The sequence below is a fragment of the Hyaena hyaena genome, unplaced genomic scaffold, assembly GCF_003009895.1.
Source record: "Hyaena hyaena isolate Hyena2069 unplaced genomic scaffold, ASM300989v1 scaffold_1127, whole genome shotgun sequence".
NCBI classification, from domain to species: domain Eukaryota; kingdom Metazoa; phylum Chordata; class Mammalia; order Carnivora; family Hyaenidae; genus Hyaena; species Hyaena hyaena.
In genome coordinates this window covers 377,409-392,419 of record NW_024081762.1, presented here as the reverse complement: position 1 = coordinate 392,419, position 15,011 = coordinate 377,409, and the positions used below count along the sequence as shown (strand labels likewise).

The 15,011-nt window shown below is 42.5% G+C and overlaps 1 protein-coding gene across 2 annotated transcripts in view; it reads left to right on the top strand.

Annotated features, from left to right (window-relative positions):
• The window catches only part of ATP6V1H (ATPase H+ transporting V1 subunit H), a 111,499-nt gene that overhangs the window by 6,970 nt on the left and 89,518 nt on the right, over positions 1–15,011 (top strand). The window contains exons 3-7 of one of the 2 annotated variants that reach the window (XM_039222445.1): positions 2,294–2,396; positions 5,619–5,708; positions 10,117–10,230; positions 11,822–11,926; positions 14,926–14,979. In XM_039222445.1, the coding sequence (XP_039078376.1) occupies positions 2,294–2,396; positions 5,619–5,708; positions 10,117–10,230; positions 11,822–11,926; positions 14,926–14,979 (466 nt within the window). The remainder of the gene's footprint in view (positions 1–2,293; positions 2,397–5,618; positions 5,709–10,116; positions 10,231–11,821; positions 11,927–14,925; positions 14,980–15,011) is intronic. The other variant, XM_039222446.1, reaches the window with a different exon arrangement.

Genomic DNA, 15,011 nt, shown 5'->3' with positions numbered 1-15,011 from the left:
AAGCAGCCTGAGGAGGGCGAGAAGAATCCAGAAGCACAGGAAGAGAGGGCCGAGAAGTGGCCACATTGCCACTTGCCCCAGAGATCTAGAAAGATAAGGACTGCAAATTCCCCTCTGGGCTGGTAAGGAAGGGATTGCTAGAAAAATGCCGTGTGTGGGAATAGTTCACACACACACACACACACAGAGCACATGTGAAAACAAAGTTACAGCACTTAAACCTACAGAACTGATCCAAGAATGACAGCAGATTACAAAATCCAGCAGCAAGTTAAAGTATATAAAATAGTGTTGAGTAATATAAAACCCAAAAGGGGTGAAGTAAGACGCTGAGATTTGGAGTACTCAGAAGTGAGGATCTTTGGAGGAGAGTCCGGGCGTGGGTAGGGGTGTCAGGAAGGCTGGATGTTCCGCTCCCTTGTCCATGGGAGGGCACAGCTCTGAGGACCTGACCTTCCCAGGCGCTCCTCGGTGCTCAGAGGCCCGTTGTCCTCAGGACTTTGCCCAAATCTGGGCTGGGCTCTCTGCCTTTCATGTCCGGTGCCCCCATCCATCCCTGGTCTTTCCCGGGAGCACCACCACCGTTAATCTCCTGCACACCAGTCTCCACGTCAAGGCCTGTCACCGGGAACCTGGCCCGAGACATCCGAAAAAGGGCTCCATGTCTGTAACTATGCGAATGGGGAGACCTGCCTCAGATTCAGTGTTCTCCTGGCTGGGCTTCTGTGGGACCCTTGTCTCCCAGCGTGCTCTGGGGTGGGGGTGGGAGAGGGCAGGGTTTCAACCACGGAGTTAAAAAATATATATATTTATATATTTTGATATGTATTATGTATGCTATTTGAAAGTCAAAGCATTTTAAGAAAAATTTTAATGTTTACTTATCTTTGAGAGAGATAGCATGAGAAGGGGAGGGGCAGAGAGAGAAGGAGACACAGAATCAGACGCAGGCTCCGGGCTCTGAGCCGTCAGCACAGAGCCCAATGCAGGGCTTGAACCCATGAACTGTGAGATCATGACCTGAGCTGAAGTTGGAAGCCTAACCGACTGAGCCACCCAGGCGCCCCATGAAGGTCAAAGCATATTACAAGACATTTCTTACTTTATTTTGTTTTATTTTAATTTAATTTAATTTAATTTTAATTTAATTATTTTGTTTTTGTTTTATTTTTTTCCTCTCATAGTTTATTGTCAAGTTGGTTTCCATGACATTTTTTATTCTAAATGTGCGTTTATTTCATGCTTATACACATGAGGTGCTTTTCTTGTATTTCTTCGTAACCACTCGGTGCAGGCGGCGGGCATGATTGTGATTGCCCTTTTACTGGTGCAGCAAACACTGGTCAGGGGACCATGGCCTCCCCGAGGGTCACAGCTGGAGTTGGAGCTCCTCCTCAGAGGACACAAATCCCACACTCTCCCCACCACACTGATGGGCCGAAGAGGTCGGCGTGCGTCCCCAAGTGCCCAGTGTTGCAGACGAGCACGGCCGCCTGGCTGACAGGCCTTCTCCCGAGGAGGGGCCGGTCGGGGCCTCGCTGACGAGGGGAGCAGGTTCGCTGCGAGGCCGGGCCGCTCGGAGGGGAAGGCTCCGTGGTGGTGACACTGCACATGTGAAACAGCTAAGGGGTGGAGCATCGTCGGGGATGGCTTGGCAGAGAGAAGACCGGACCCTCTGGATTGGAATGTCACTGAAGGAACGAACTTGGGAGAGAAAAGGAAGATTCCGAGGGCTGAGCTCGGAGAGGAGCCTTATGGTGCAGGGGCCATTGAGGGAAGCCCTGAAGGCAGCAGGAGGAGCACAGGATGGGGTGGGGTGACTGCTGGTGGGACAGCGTGTTGGAACGCGCAGGTGGTTTTCTCAGGGAGCAGGGACCCCGGGTTCTGGGTCTGGAGGGAATATGAGACTGTGCTGGAGGCAGTGATTCTGGAAGTTTCTGTACAGCGGCTTTGGACTTGATGGAGTAGAAAGCCAGGTGAACTGTTGGGCTGGGAGGGGGTGCGGTGAGACTTGGGTCAGTGCTAGGAGGGGTCATTTACCCAGTGCTTCCTGCGGCAGGTATTGCTTTCGCCCCCTCACGTGCATTATTTCATTTCAGCCTCATGTCAGCCCGTAACGGCAATAGCTGCTGGAGCTACGCTCGCACCAAGCCCGGCTGACGCCGGGGCCTGTGCGCCGACCCCGGTGCTTAACTGCCAAGGAGAGAGGAGAGGGACGGGGAGGTCCTGTGTCCCGTCCTCACTGTGTCGATCCAACTCTTGCTGAAAAAACCCAACTTATTCTTACTTTCAGGGGGCAGATGATTTCTGCTGAAGACTGTGAGTTCATTCAGCGGTTTGAGATGAAAAGGAGTCCTGAAGAGAAGCAAGAGATGCTCCAAACCGAAGGCAGTCAGGTGATGGCTACACACATACCATGAACACCTTCCTGTGCCATTAAAGATTCTAGAAACCATGTTAATGACTGTGATATTTCCTTGTAGGTGTGCGTCATAATTTATCTAAAAATCCTTTTTAAGTGGAAGACATTGAAATTTCCAGTTTTCTAGCTCCTTTAGGTACAAGGCTAGGTTATGTAGTTGGGATGGATTCTGCTTCTTGAGATAGGCCTGAATTGCAATACACTTTCCTTTGACAACTGCCTTTGCAGCATTTGAAAGGGTTTGGAGTGTGGTGTTTTCATTTTCATTGGCTTCCATGTATTTTTTAATTTCTTCTTTAATTTCCTGGTTAACCCATTCATTCTTTAGTAGGATGTTCTTTAACCTCTTTGTATTTGAGGGCTTTCCAAATTTTTTCTTGTGGTTGATTTCAGGTTACATAGTGTTGTGATCCGAAAATATGCATGATAGGAGCTCAGTCTTTTTGTACTGTTGAGGGCTGATTTGCAACGTAGCGTGTGATCTATTCTCAAGAATGTTCCAGGGGCGCCTGGGTGGCTTAGTTGGTTAAGCGTCGGACTTTGGCTTGGGTCATGGTCTCATGGTTCGGGAGTTTGACCCCCGCATCATGCTCTGTGTTGACAGCTAAGAGCCTGACAGCTAAGAGCCTTCACATTCTGTGTCTCCCTCTTTTTCTGCTTCTCCCTCGCTCATGCTCTGTCTCTCTCTCAAAATTAAATAAATATTTTTAAAAATTAAAAAAAAAGAATGTTCCATATGCACTTGGGAAGAATGTGTATTCTGTTGCTTTAGGATGAAATGTTTTGAGTATGTCTGTTAAGTCCATCTGGTCCAGTGTGTCATTCAAAGCCATTGTTTCCTTGTCGATTTTTCTGCTTAGATGATCTGCCCATTGCTGTAAATTATGTGAGGGTGTTACACCAAGTCCTATAAGGGTGTTAAAGAGTCGTACTAGTATTGTGTTATTAATAATGAGTTTCTATAAGTTTGTGATTAACTGATTTGTATATTTAGGTGCCCTCAAGTTGGAGGGCGTAAATATTTACAATTGTTCGATCTTCTTGATAGATCCCTTAATTATGATATAACATCTTTCTTCATCATCTCTTGTTAACAGTCTTTGTTTAAAGTCTTGTTTGTCTGATACAAATATGGCTAATCTGGTTTCTTTTGATGGCCCTTAGCATGCTAGATGGTTCTCTGTCCCTTCACTGTCAATCTACAGGGGTCTTTAGGTCGAAAATGAGTGTCTTGTAGGCAGCCTATCAATGGGTCTTGGGTTTTTTTTTTAATCTCTTCTAATACTTTAATCTCTTCAAACCTATGTGGTTTGATTGGAGGAGTTCATTAAAATTCAGAGTGATTATTGGAAACTTTGAATTTAGAGCCATTGCATTGCCTGTAGAGTTGGTGTTTGGTGATGTTTGTTGTCTGTTCATTTCTCGTCTTTGTTGCTTTTGGTCTTTTTTGTTTTGTTTTGTTTTGTTTTGTTTTCTCCACTCAAAGAGTCCCCCTTAAAATTTCTTGCAGAGCTGGTTTAGTGGTCACAGACTTCTTTAGTTTTTCTTTGTCCGGGAAACTCTTTATTTCTCCTTCTATTCTGAATGACAGCCTTGCTGGTTAAACGATTCTTGGCTGCACCTTTTTCCCATTCATCACGTTGAATATATCCTGATACTCCCTTCTGTCCTGCCAAGCTTCCGTGGACAGATTTGCTGCAAACCTGATCTGTCTTCCTTTGTAGGTTAAGGACTTTTTCCCTTGTTGCTTTCAGGACTTTTTCCTTGTCTATGTGTTATATGGATTTGTTATATCTTGGCCGTGGTCAACTTGTTGAATTTAATCGGGAGTTCTCTGTGCTGCTTGGATTTTGATGTCTGTGTCCTTCCCCAGATTAGGGAAGTTTTGCTCACACAAACATTCTGCCCCTTTGTCTCTCTCTTCATCTTCTAAGATTCCTATGATACAAATGTTATTCCTCTTTAATAAGTCACTGAGTTCTCTAAGTGTTGTATCGTGATCTTTGGCTTCTGTATCCCTCCTCTTTTCAGCTTCACTATTTTTTATAATTTTGTCTTCTGTGTCATTCATTCGCTGCTCTGCCTCATCCATCCTCCCCATCATGGCATTCATTTGAGATTGCATCTCTGTTATAGCATTTTAAATTTCAGCCTGGCTAGATTTTAGTGCTTTTATCTCTGTAAAAAGGGATTCTCTGGTGTCTTCTATTTTTTTCAACCCCAGCTATTGGGGCTTTAATTTTAATTTACTTTTATTTTTTTGAGAGAGAGGGCACCAGTGAGTGAGGGGCAGAGAGAGAGAAAGAAGCAGGACTCTCTGAAGTGAGGCTCGAGCTTACCTGATGTGGGACTAGAACTCAGGAACTGTGAGATCATGACCTGAGCCAAAGTCAGATGCTTAACTGACTGAGCCACCCAGGCTCCCACAATTGTGGTTTTAAATTCTATTTCAGACTTTTTCTGCATTTCTGAAAAATTTTTTAGAATAGATTCCTAGAAGGAAAATTAAGTTTCAAAGTAAATATTGTTTTTAAAGTTGCTTAACATTTTTTTTCAGAAAATTTTTTCCAATTTGTATTCTCACTAGAATATGATGCAATTCTGCTGCCCATCAGATTTTCTGATATTGGGGGGGAGGGTACTGATGGTCTCAAGGAGCTCGTACACATCTCAGCCTGATTCTCACAACAATCCTGGGGAATCTGTGAGGAAACATACTTTTGGCTCTAGTTTTTGTTGAATTCCAGAGATTGTCACATAATGGTGAGATGTAGGATGGAGACAGGTCATAGCCTTCTGATTTTAATCCCTAGTACTCTTGTTGCTGTAGTGTTTTGCTTCTCAGTAAATGCAAAAACAGAACAAAAATAAATAAGTTTTTGTTGTCTTCATAACTTAATCTTTATGTTATCACGGGCCGTCAAGAGTTAGAGTTGCTAGGTCTATTTAAACGTACTAAACATTTTGCAATTTTTCACTAAAAATGATCAGGAATCTGATGCAAGTCATAGTATGTTCCTCCCCTACTTTATCATAGTATTTGTAAAATGTATACATTTCCTATAGTTGAAATTTTGTAGTTAATAGTCTTTGTATTATCATTTGTGCAAGAGAAGTATTTTCCTGAAATGCCATGAAAATGTGGTGTTTGTAGTTGAAAAAAGTAGTTGATGTTACTTTCATTTTTCTTTTCCAGTGTGCCAAAACATTTATAAATTTGATGACTCACATCTCCAAAGAGCAGACGGTTCAGTATATACTCACTATGGTGGATGATATGCTGCAGGTGTGTATGGTCTTCATTTCATCCATTTGGTGACTTCATTGTCTTGTATTCTGCACAGTAGCAACAATGGATTTCTTCTAAGTTGGACTTGCTAATAGTGTTAAAGATGGGAATGCCCCCACACAGGCTATTGTTGGTGTTTTTCAGGATGTCCAGTAATTACTTTGTATTTTTTTCATAATACCTGAGTCCTTTGTTAAACACCAGCGATGGTGGGTAAATCACTGGAGGCTTTCTAGACGCTCAGCGTACTTCCCGGCAGTGTGGCTTCTTCTCTTTCAGTCACTGAACAGATCTCAGTGGCCCTGCCATGTTCGCGGCCGGTGCCAAGCACTGGGGGTTTGGCCTGAATGTAGGCAAGGTGTTTCCCCTCAAAGATTTTGTCTCTTTGCAGAACATTTTGCCTATCATCTGAGACTTTTCCAGTTGCATAAAGTTTCTGTTTAGGGTTTTTATGGTCCCTGAACACGGAGGGGCCTCCATTATTCATACTTTTGTGTCTTACACTGGAGTCGAATCTGGATTGGAATTGTCAGTGTACAGAGCAGTTCTTTTTGAGACAGGCAGCCTGGGCCGCTGAATCCAGCGCCTGACCCCTTCTTCAGGATGGAAGAGTGGCGCCAGCCTGGCAGCTTGTGCGGACCTCTGTTCTGTCAGTGTACAAAGAAAAACACTTACTGACGGCCGACTATGTGCCAGCCACTGCACTAACTGTTACTGGAGGAAAGAAGGTTAAGAAGAATGGTGCTATCTACCCAGGCGCCCTCATGTCTCCATAGGAATGCACTGACTTTATAACGCGGGTGAGGGTCAGCATCCATCCTGGGCTGAGAATGATCTCGGTTTCTCTCAGCGCTTTTTCCTTCTGTAAAGTTCAGGAAAATGGGGAACGTCGGGGTCTGCCTTTGTTATCCTGGTTACTGTATAGGGTTGCACCTAGAATGAGCGGCTTGAGTTGGCGTGCACTTTGATTTTATTTATATGTATATACGTGTACACAGCACACACGCGTGTGCACACAGATAACCTCATTTTGTGTACGGACATCTGTAAACTGGAAACCAGGAGTTCACACTCTCTTCAGGTTCATTTCGGGTCAACACCAGAGTTCATTCTAGCCTCCCCTTTCCATGCTCGTAACTCTCTCCTGTGAGCTCCTCTTATCCTTTGTGTATTTACTTGTCTGTTCCACCCGATGGCACAAGGAAAGGAGTGTCCGAATTGCTGACCCATACGGCTGTGCAAAATGAGCCCTTTCCCTAGAGTTCGGTGTTGGCATCCTTTTTCTTTCAGCCGAGAGTGTGTACTCAGAGTGTTGTATTCAAGTACTTACATTATTTTTCTTGAAATACAGTTAGATTCACTTGTGGTTTTTGGTATTGTACTTATTTTTTTCTCATTCTTATTGATTTTTATTATTTCTGATGATTCCAACATGTTTCTGGAAGTCAAAACTGTACGGAAAAGATATAATCAGAGAAATGTCACCGAACCCTTACCCCCCATCCCTGCATTCCCGCCTATCTCTCGTTAGGTAACCAGCATCATAGATTTCTGGTTTATCCTTCCTGGGGTTTTTTCCGCCTGCAGAAATAGTCAGATACATGTAATATATTTTTATTTCCTTCTCTTTCTTTTTTTTTTCAATGTTTGTTTTTGAGAGAGAGAGCATGAGCATGGGGGAGGGGCAGAGAGAGAGAGAGAGAGAGAGAAGAAGACAAAGAATCCAAAGCAGGCTCTAGGCTCTGAGCTGTCAGCACAGAGCCTGACGTGGGGCTCGAACCCATGAACCATTAAGATTATGACCTGAGCCAAAGTTGGACACCTAACTGACTGAGCCACAGGCATCCCATAGTTGCTTCTCTCTGTTATAGAAAACATGTAGTAAATATAATCTCTTGTATTTTGCTTATCTTACCTAACAGAATATGCCAGAAATCATTCCATGTCAGCTCGTAGATATTTCTCATTTTCTTTTTTGATAGCAACAGAGTGCTGTTTTTTCTTTTAAGATTTTATTTTTAAGTAAACTCCACACCCAGTGTGGCTCAAACTTTCAACCTCAAGATCAAGAGTCACACGCTCCTCTGACAGCCAGCCAGGTGCCCTGCATCATAGTACTCTTTGAGTGGATGCACTATGGTTTACTTCATCTCTGATGTGATGGACATTGAGGTTGGCTCATACACATATTTATTTTGGTTTAATTAAGTTTTTATTATTTTATTCATTTTTATTTTTTTAAGAAAGAGCGAGTGAGTGGGGGAGACGGGCAGAGTGTGGGAGACAGACAAAGGGAGAGAGAGAATCCCAAGCAGGCTCCACTCTCAGTGTGAAGCCTGATGCAGAGCTTGATCCCACAACCCTGGGATCATGACCTGAACCAAAATCAAGAATCAGATGCTCGACTGAGCCACCCAGGCACCCCTAAAGTTTTAGTTTTCAAAATAAACATTGTATTGGGCCTGCTCATGAGTCAGGCAGCTGGGACATCTCTGACTTTGGTGTTTCTGGTGTAAATTACTTGGGCTCTGTTTTGAAACCAGTGAATAAGTCCTTTATGAAGAGCCTTTGACGGACTTCCCTGGCCAGGGAACCACAGATTTCGGTCTCAGGCAGCAACCAGGGTTGTAACCTTTTTAGCTTAGGGCTTCTTTAGGGTCTGTCACATGTCAGACAAGACAAGGTTCTGGAGCATGTCCCGAACTTGCCTTTGGACCACTTCTTTTTGGCTCTGCCTTCAGATTTGTTCACCGGGCCTTTGTTTTTCTTGGCCAGCTTTCTGGTCTCTTTCTTCTGCTCATTGTTCGTGGGGGGTGTCACAGAGCTCGCCAAGCAGCCTTGCTAAAGTGGTTCCAGCATTTTGTACAATATTTTTTAATTAGGAATAATGAAGCCACAAATAACCTTATGCAAATGTATTTTCATGTGGTCAGGAATGTACATCATGGTAAATGCCCAGAAATAGGATTGCTGGGTGAAAGAACTACACATGTAGTTGTGTTAAGATATTGCCACGTAATTCCCTTCTGAAGTCCCCCCTATATACGAGAACACCTGTGTCTCTACAGCCTGGCCGACAGGAGGCAGTGTCAGACTTGCACATTTTTGCATCACGGTGGATCTAAAGTTGAACATCTTCATTTGAATAGTTTTATTTCTTGTTGACCTGTTTTTATGAAGTTATATGTGGACGGACTCAGGCTTAGGTAGCTGACATTATCCTCGGCTGGTTGATTAAAGATATTTTATAAATTTGTTGGTAGCATTTTAGTAACATTGAGAAATTTGCACATACCTTTATCATTCTTGGGCTGCTTAATAAATACTGTAATTATAAATGTTATCCAATTTTTAACCAGTCACTTCATTTTTAATACTTCTAGATAGAATACTTTTGGACAGAATTGCTTGTTTTTTCTCATATGTTTAGTTTTGGGTACATAATTTTGAAGATGAAGATTTTTTTGTGCTCAGATATCAACAGGAATTTTTAAATGCTTTTGAGAAGAGCTTTATCCATATTCTCTTAAAAGTTTGTAACTTGACTATCTGAAACAGTGATGAATGGTAGATACCTTTTAAAGCAGGAATTGAAACCCCAAAGGACTAGTCAAGGAAGATGGGTTTTAAACTTACTTAAAATTTAAAAAATAGTTTCTCTTCTTTTGGTATGTAGGGTACTTTGTTTATTTGTGTGTCAGTGATAATTACAGTTTTAACTTGAGAAATAGTCCACTAAAGGAGTAATTAATGACTTACCCAAATTTTGAGTCCTTTGATAAAATCATCATCATATCTTGAAGTTGGTATTCTAAACTCTAATGATTCGTTACTTAAGGAGATACTCATCTGTTCCTCAAATAGTTAACTATTCGTACAGACCAAAATGAAAACCAGTGTATATAAAAAGAATTAAGTGGTCTAAAAATTGTTTGTGGTGTTTTGTGCACCACAGACTCAGAAAGGGTATTTCAGCCAGTGAAATGTACAGAAGACTTAGGTGAGAGGTAGAGTTTGCTAAGAATTAATTGTTCCTCAAATCCAGTGTCTGTCTGCTAGTGTTCCAGGCTGTTTTTGCTCTCTTTATGTGCCCTGATTTTTCTGTCATGATACTCTAACCTGATTTTATTAGTGTGGAGACAACATTGAGAACCACAGGTCCAAGGTGCAGGCTCAGAAGAAGCGTCACTTAGATCACTTCTCCCGGCATGGCTGCGGTCTGCTGGCTTGGCTCACTTGACTCCAGGGTGCTGATGATAATTAAAGGTGATGTTAGAGTGTCTATGCCTGCCCCATCACCAGCCCTGGCCCCTCATAGCAACTGGCAGGGAAGACACACTGACTGATGGGACACAGAATGAAGGGTGCATTCTGATTAGTGATATCCTTTCTTCTCTGTTTTCAGGAAAATCACCAGCGGGTCAGCATTTTCTTTGACTATGCTAAACGCAGCAAGAACACTGCCTGGTCCTACTTTCTGCCAATGCTGAACCGCCAGGATCTCTTTACTGTTCATATGGTAACTTTTAAATTGATCAAATTTCTGATTTGGGGAAGAAACACACTTGGACTATTTATGACTTCGTAACCTCCCAGTTCCCTGAGGAGAGCGGTAATGGCCGCGATGTTGAGTTTTCAAAGCAACATAAACAAAACATAAGTTTCCTTATAGAGGTTTAGAATCTGGGGATGTCGGGAAGACAGAGGCGATGGGGTGGCTCTGATACAGTTACAGTTTTGTAGAGTATTTGTTGAGCTGGTTAGCTTGAAAGCCTTTGGTAATTGCATGTGCAAAGAGCTTTTGATTGTGATAGGATTAACTGTATTTTACTATAGAAGTTAAATTTTGTTTAGTTGTTTTTTTTTAATGTTTATTTTTTAAATTTATTTTTGAGACAGAGAGAGAGACAGAGCATGAATGGTGGCGGGGCAGAGAGAGGGAGACACAGAATCGGAAGCAGGCTCCAGGCTCTGAGCTGTCTGCATAGATTCTGATACAGGGCTTGAACTCACAAACAATGAGATCATGACCTGAGCTGAAGGCAGACACTTAACTGATTGAGCCACCCAGGAGCCCTGAGGGTATCTTTAATACCCAAGATACAGATTTTTAAGTGTGAGGACTCACAAAGGACTTGGAATGAGGAAGATAGCAGCTGACAGTCTGTTGTAGACATTGCTCGGAACTCTGGCAAGTGATTTGCTGAAAGTTTGCAGAGTTTTGAATATCAACATCTACAAATTCATTACAAGTATTTATTCAGTGTCTCAAAAAATAATAATAAAGAAAAAGATTCTTTTGATTTTTGCAGGTCTATAATGAATCTCGATTTTCTTTTTCTTTTTTTTTTTACTTTCTTTCTGAAACTCAATACAAGGAACATCATGAAATTCTTAAAACACAACTAATTCTATTTCACCTTAAGGGAGCTATTTAAAAATATATTTTGACTATATTGCAATATATATATGTTAAAACATTTTGTGTTTTTTTTTTTAGTTTACAGAGAGTATAAGGGGTGAAGAGAGGCGGGGGGTGGGGAGCGGGGGAGAATCTTAAGCACGCTCCATGCTCAGCATGGAGCCTGACGAGGGGCTCGATCCCAGGACCCTGGGTGAAACCAAGAGCTGTATGCTCAACTGACTGAGCCATCCAGGTGCCCCACAAAATATATATATATATATTAAATATATATATATTAAATATGTATATATTTTTAATGTTTTATTTATTTATTTTTATATAAATTTTGTTTATTTTTGAGAGAGAGATAGAGACAGCATGAGCAGGGGAGGGTCAGAGAGAGAGGGAAACACAGAATCCGAAGCAGGCTCCAGGCTCTGAGGTGGCTGTCAGCACAGAGCCCGACATGGGGCTCGAACCCATGAACTGTGAGATCATGACCTGAGCCGAAGTCGGACGCTTAACCAACTGAGCCACCCAGGCGCCCCTCACAAAATATATTTTTATAATACAAACTTATTTTGGAGGAGGTGAGTATTAAAAAAAAAATCTTGTAGCGAAATGGTTATAAGAGTCCTGCTTTTTAAGGTATGTGATGTGATTTTTAGAATCGACATAGCATTCAGAAACATTTCTTATTTTTCAGGCAGCGAGAATTATCGCAAAGTTGGCGGCTTGGGGGAAAGAACTGATGGAAGGCAGTGACTTAAATTACTATTTCAATTGGATAAAAACTCAGCTGAGTTCACAGGTAAAAGAAGCTTTTTTTTAGTATCTTTGAAAGGAACGTGACACCTGTGTAAAGCTTGTTATCGTCATTATGTAAGCGGTAAATAAAGTTATACTAAGACAATGTCATTTTCAACTACTCCCAGGTGTGGTAGTCTGCCTTCCTTTTTCTTTCTTTGACCAGCTTCAGCTCAAACCTTGCTGTCATTGCTGCCACTTGGGACTTTCCATCCATGCTTTTCAGTGGGTGAGGGGGACCTTCCTTCTGGGGGGCACCACGATCACACAGGCGGGGGAACCCGAAAGGACTGGCACAGCTGCAGAGAGCTGCTCATGTAAGGCTCGTGAGGAGGGACAAGGGACAGGGTCGCAGGAGTCCGACTGCAGGCGGGCTCCAGGGCCCAGAGCCTTCAGTGCAGCGCCCGCTTCTGCCCTGGGACCCCGGACCTCCACGATTTGTGCGGGACATCTTGGATCTGGGCAGAGCTCTTCGGTAGTTGGTAGCTGGGATCGTGTCTGTTGTCCTGGGCACCATGGCAGGCCAGGCTGTCAGCCAGTCACACCGATAAGCAAAGTGGCGCTGGGTTTGGGCCCAGCCAGTCGCCTGGTCTCGCCCAAGAGTCCATACCAGACTTCTGGGTGCCCCCGGGGAAGATGCGAGGTGACCATTACTGCGGCACCCTCCCACATTTACCGTGTCACCGTGGGCCTAAGGTTAGATGTGAAGCCTGCTTATCTTGGTCGCTCTCGGATCTGTCTAGCTCTGCTTCTCCACGGAGGAAAGTAGCTCGCTGTTTGAATGTCAGGGAAAATGCAGGTTTTCTGGTTTTGTCTTCCTGGTTCCCTAGAACAGGCAAACGAGAGGACACTTGTGGGTCAGTGGTTCTTTCCTTTAGGCTCCCGGTGACTAATGTCAGTGGGACAAGCGAGACTGGGAAGGTCCTCAGAAGAGGAGTGAAGTGAAGGGGGAGGCGTCCTGTGGGGCAGAAAGGGGGGAAGAGAAGGCGATTCTGGTGTGGGGACGCCTTCCGTGAGGGACGGGGCCAGGAAAGTAATGCCGGTAGTGTGTCGGCAGTGTTACAAACAAGGGTCTGTCTGAAAAAAAGTTTTGGAAAGTTGTAATTTAGATTTCAGGTGATATTTTAACAGATTCTAATTTGGGGCAGAAGAGAGAGACACTGTGACGTTTTACTTGGGTTTATTTTTTGTCTTATCGTTGCTTGCCTTTTTGGGGAAGTCTCATTGCCTTTTGTATTTGGGTGGGGATATTTTGGAGCGTCTTAAACACGATTAAGTCTTTTTTATATTAATAGCATAAATTTTTAGTCGTTTTGGATTAATTTTTAAAAGTGTTTTTCTAAGAGCCACAAGTTTGCAGATTTTACCCAATTTGTGAGGTATTTCAAACACATACTTAGAACATGAAAAATAGGTGTGCGAAGATGAGGTTTTAAATCTTCTAGGTGTGTATCGTTTGGGATCAGAATGCTTAAGCTTCCTCTCACCCCTCCTCCCCTTTTTTTTTCTTTTTTGGAATTATTTCTTTGAACATACTTCATTCATTTTAGCGTTAGCCTTATGGTAAGTAATGGCAGTGAGGCTTTGTTGTAACTGGATTCAGAAAATGAAAATTGGTAGGAAAGCATGTGTACAGCAGTTTGCCACTAACATTTTGGGCTGCTTCAGCTGAGATTTTTCCTCACAGAAGTAACATTTATATTGTGCCTCACAGCTGATTTGTCGCTTCTGGAACAATTACGGGTATAACTGTGTCCAGGAACTGAAGAAACATCCTTATCATGTGCTAGTGGAAGCAAAATATTTCCGTGTCTAGAACAGTTTTCATTAGAACTAAGCTTCTTGGTATTAGATAAATGCTTTTCTTGATCTTTCTGGTGCAATCTTTTTTATCACCCAGTCTTTGGCTTTCTTTGGTTACGGGATGGCATTTCTGCTTTGCAAGTCCTGCTGTGAGGTACCTCCTCAGAGAACCCAGGCTCCATCTGGCTTTGCTTCTCCGAGCCTGGCCACTGCTTCTGCTGGGGTCTGAACTGCGTGGTCTCTCTTGCCAGGGGCAGACACTTCTTCCACAGCCTTCTACCAGGATCAAATTACTGACTTGCTTAAAGAACGAAACAGGGTTATTTGGGATTCTGTTTGCTACTTTGCTTGAATGTCATGTGATGGTGCTGTATCTGGACGGTCTCTTTTTCTCTATCGTTAGTGTTTTCTTGCTCATAAAAAGGACCACAGTGTCATAATTTTAATAGAAATATATTTTCAAAAGTCCAAAATAGTTGCGAGTTTGGGTATTTGGTTGACTTTCTAGTGACATTTAGGAACTTTTCCTTTTTTGGTAGTTTAAGCATTGTCTACGGGTTGGGGGCCTCATGCCTGGCGCTTAGTACATAATAAATAAAATCAGTGCGAATAAAACTAAATAAAAATATCCTTTCAGAAATCCATTACTCCTTTTCTCTTGCACCTGTAGCCTTTGACTTTCTTTCTTTTCTTTAGTCATTTCTGTAAGTCGTTTAGACCTTATATAACATGTGAAATTCTGATTGTCATTATAAACTTGCTGGCATTGCTGTGGATACTCTGATTTTACGTTCTGTGCAGTACCTGCCCATTATTAGGCCCCTGTTCTGAAAGCATTGCCACAGAATAGAGTGTAGGCAGTTCAGCTCAAGACAGTCATCTTACCTGAAAAGCAGTTCAGTAATTAAGTCCCGAGACTTGGAAATTCGCACCAGCTTCACTTACAAAATTTAGTTGGAGCTTAGTGCTCAGTATTATTCAGTTTATTGTTGTTCCATTTTTAATTTATTAAGTTATTTGGGAGGGTGTAGTATTTAGACTATTTCATGGCATCCCCATGCTTTTTATTAGTTGACGATATTCCATTAAGTAGGATTAAGAAAAAAAATGATAAATTTGCTTAGCCCCCTTTTATAAGCTAATACATGAGGATAGAAATGAAAAACAAAACTAAGTAATAAGTTATTTATTTCATAATAGAAACTGCGTGGTAGCGGTGTCGCTGGTGAAACAGGAACAGTGCCTTCAAGTGATGTAAGTATTTTCCTTCTTCATTCACTGGCCTC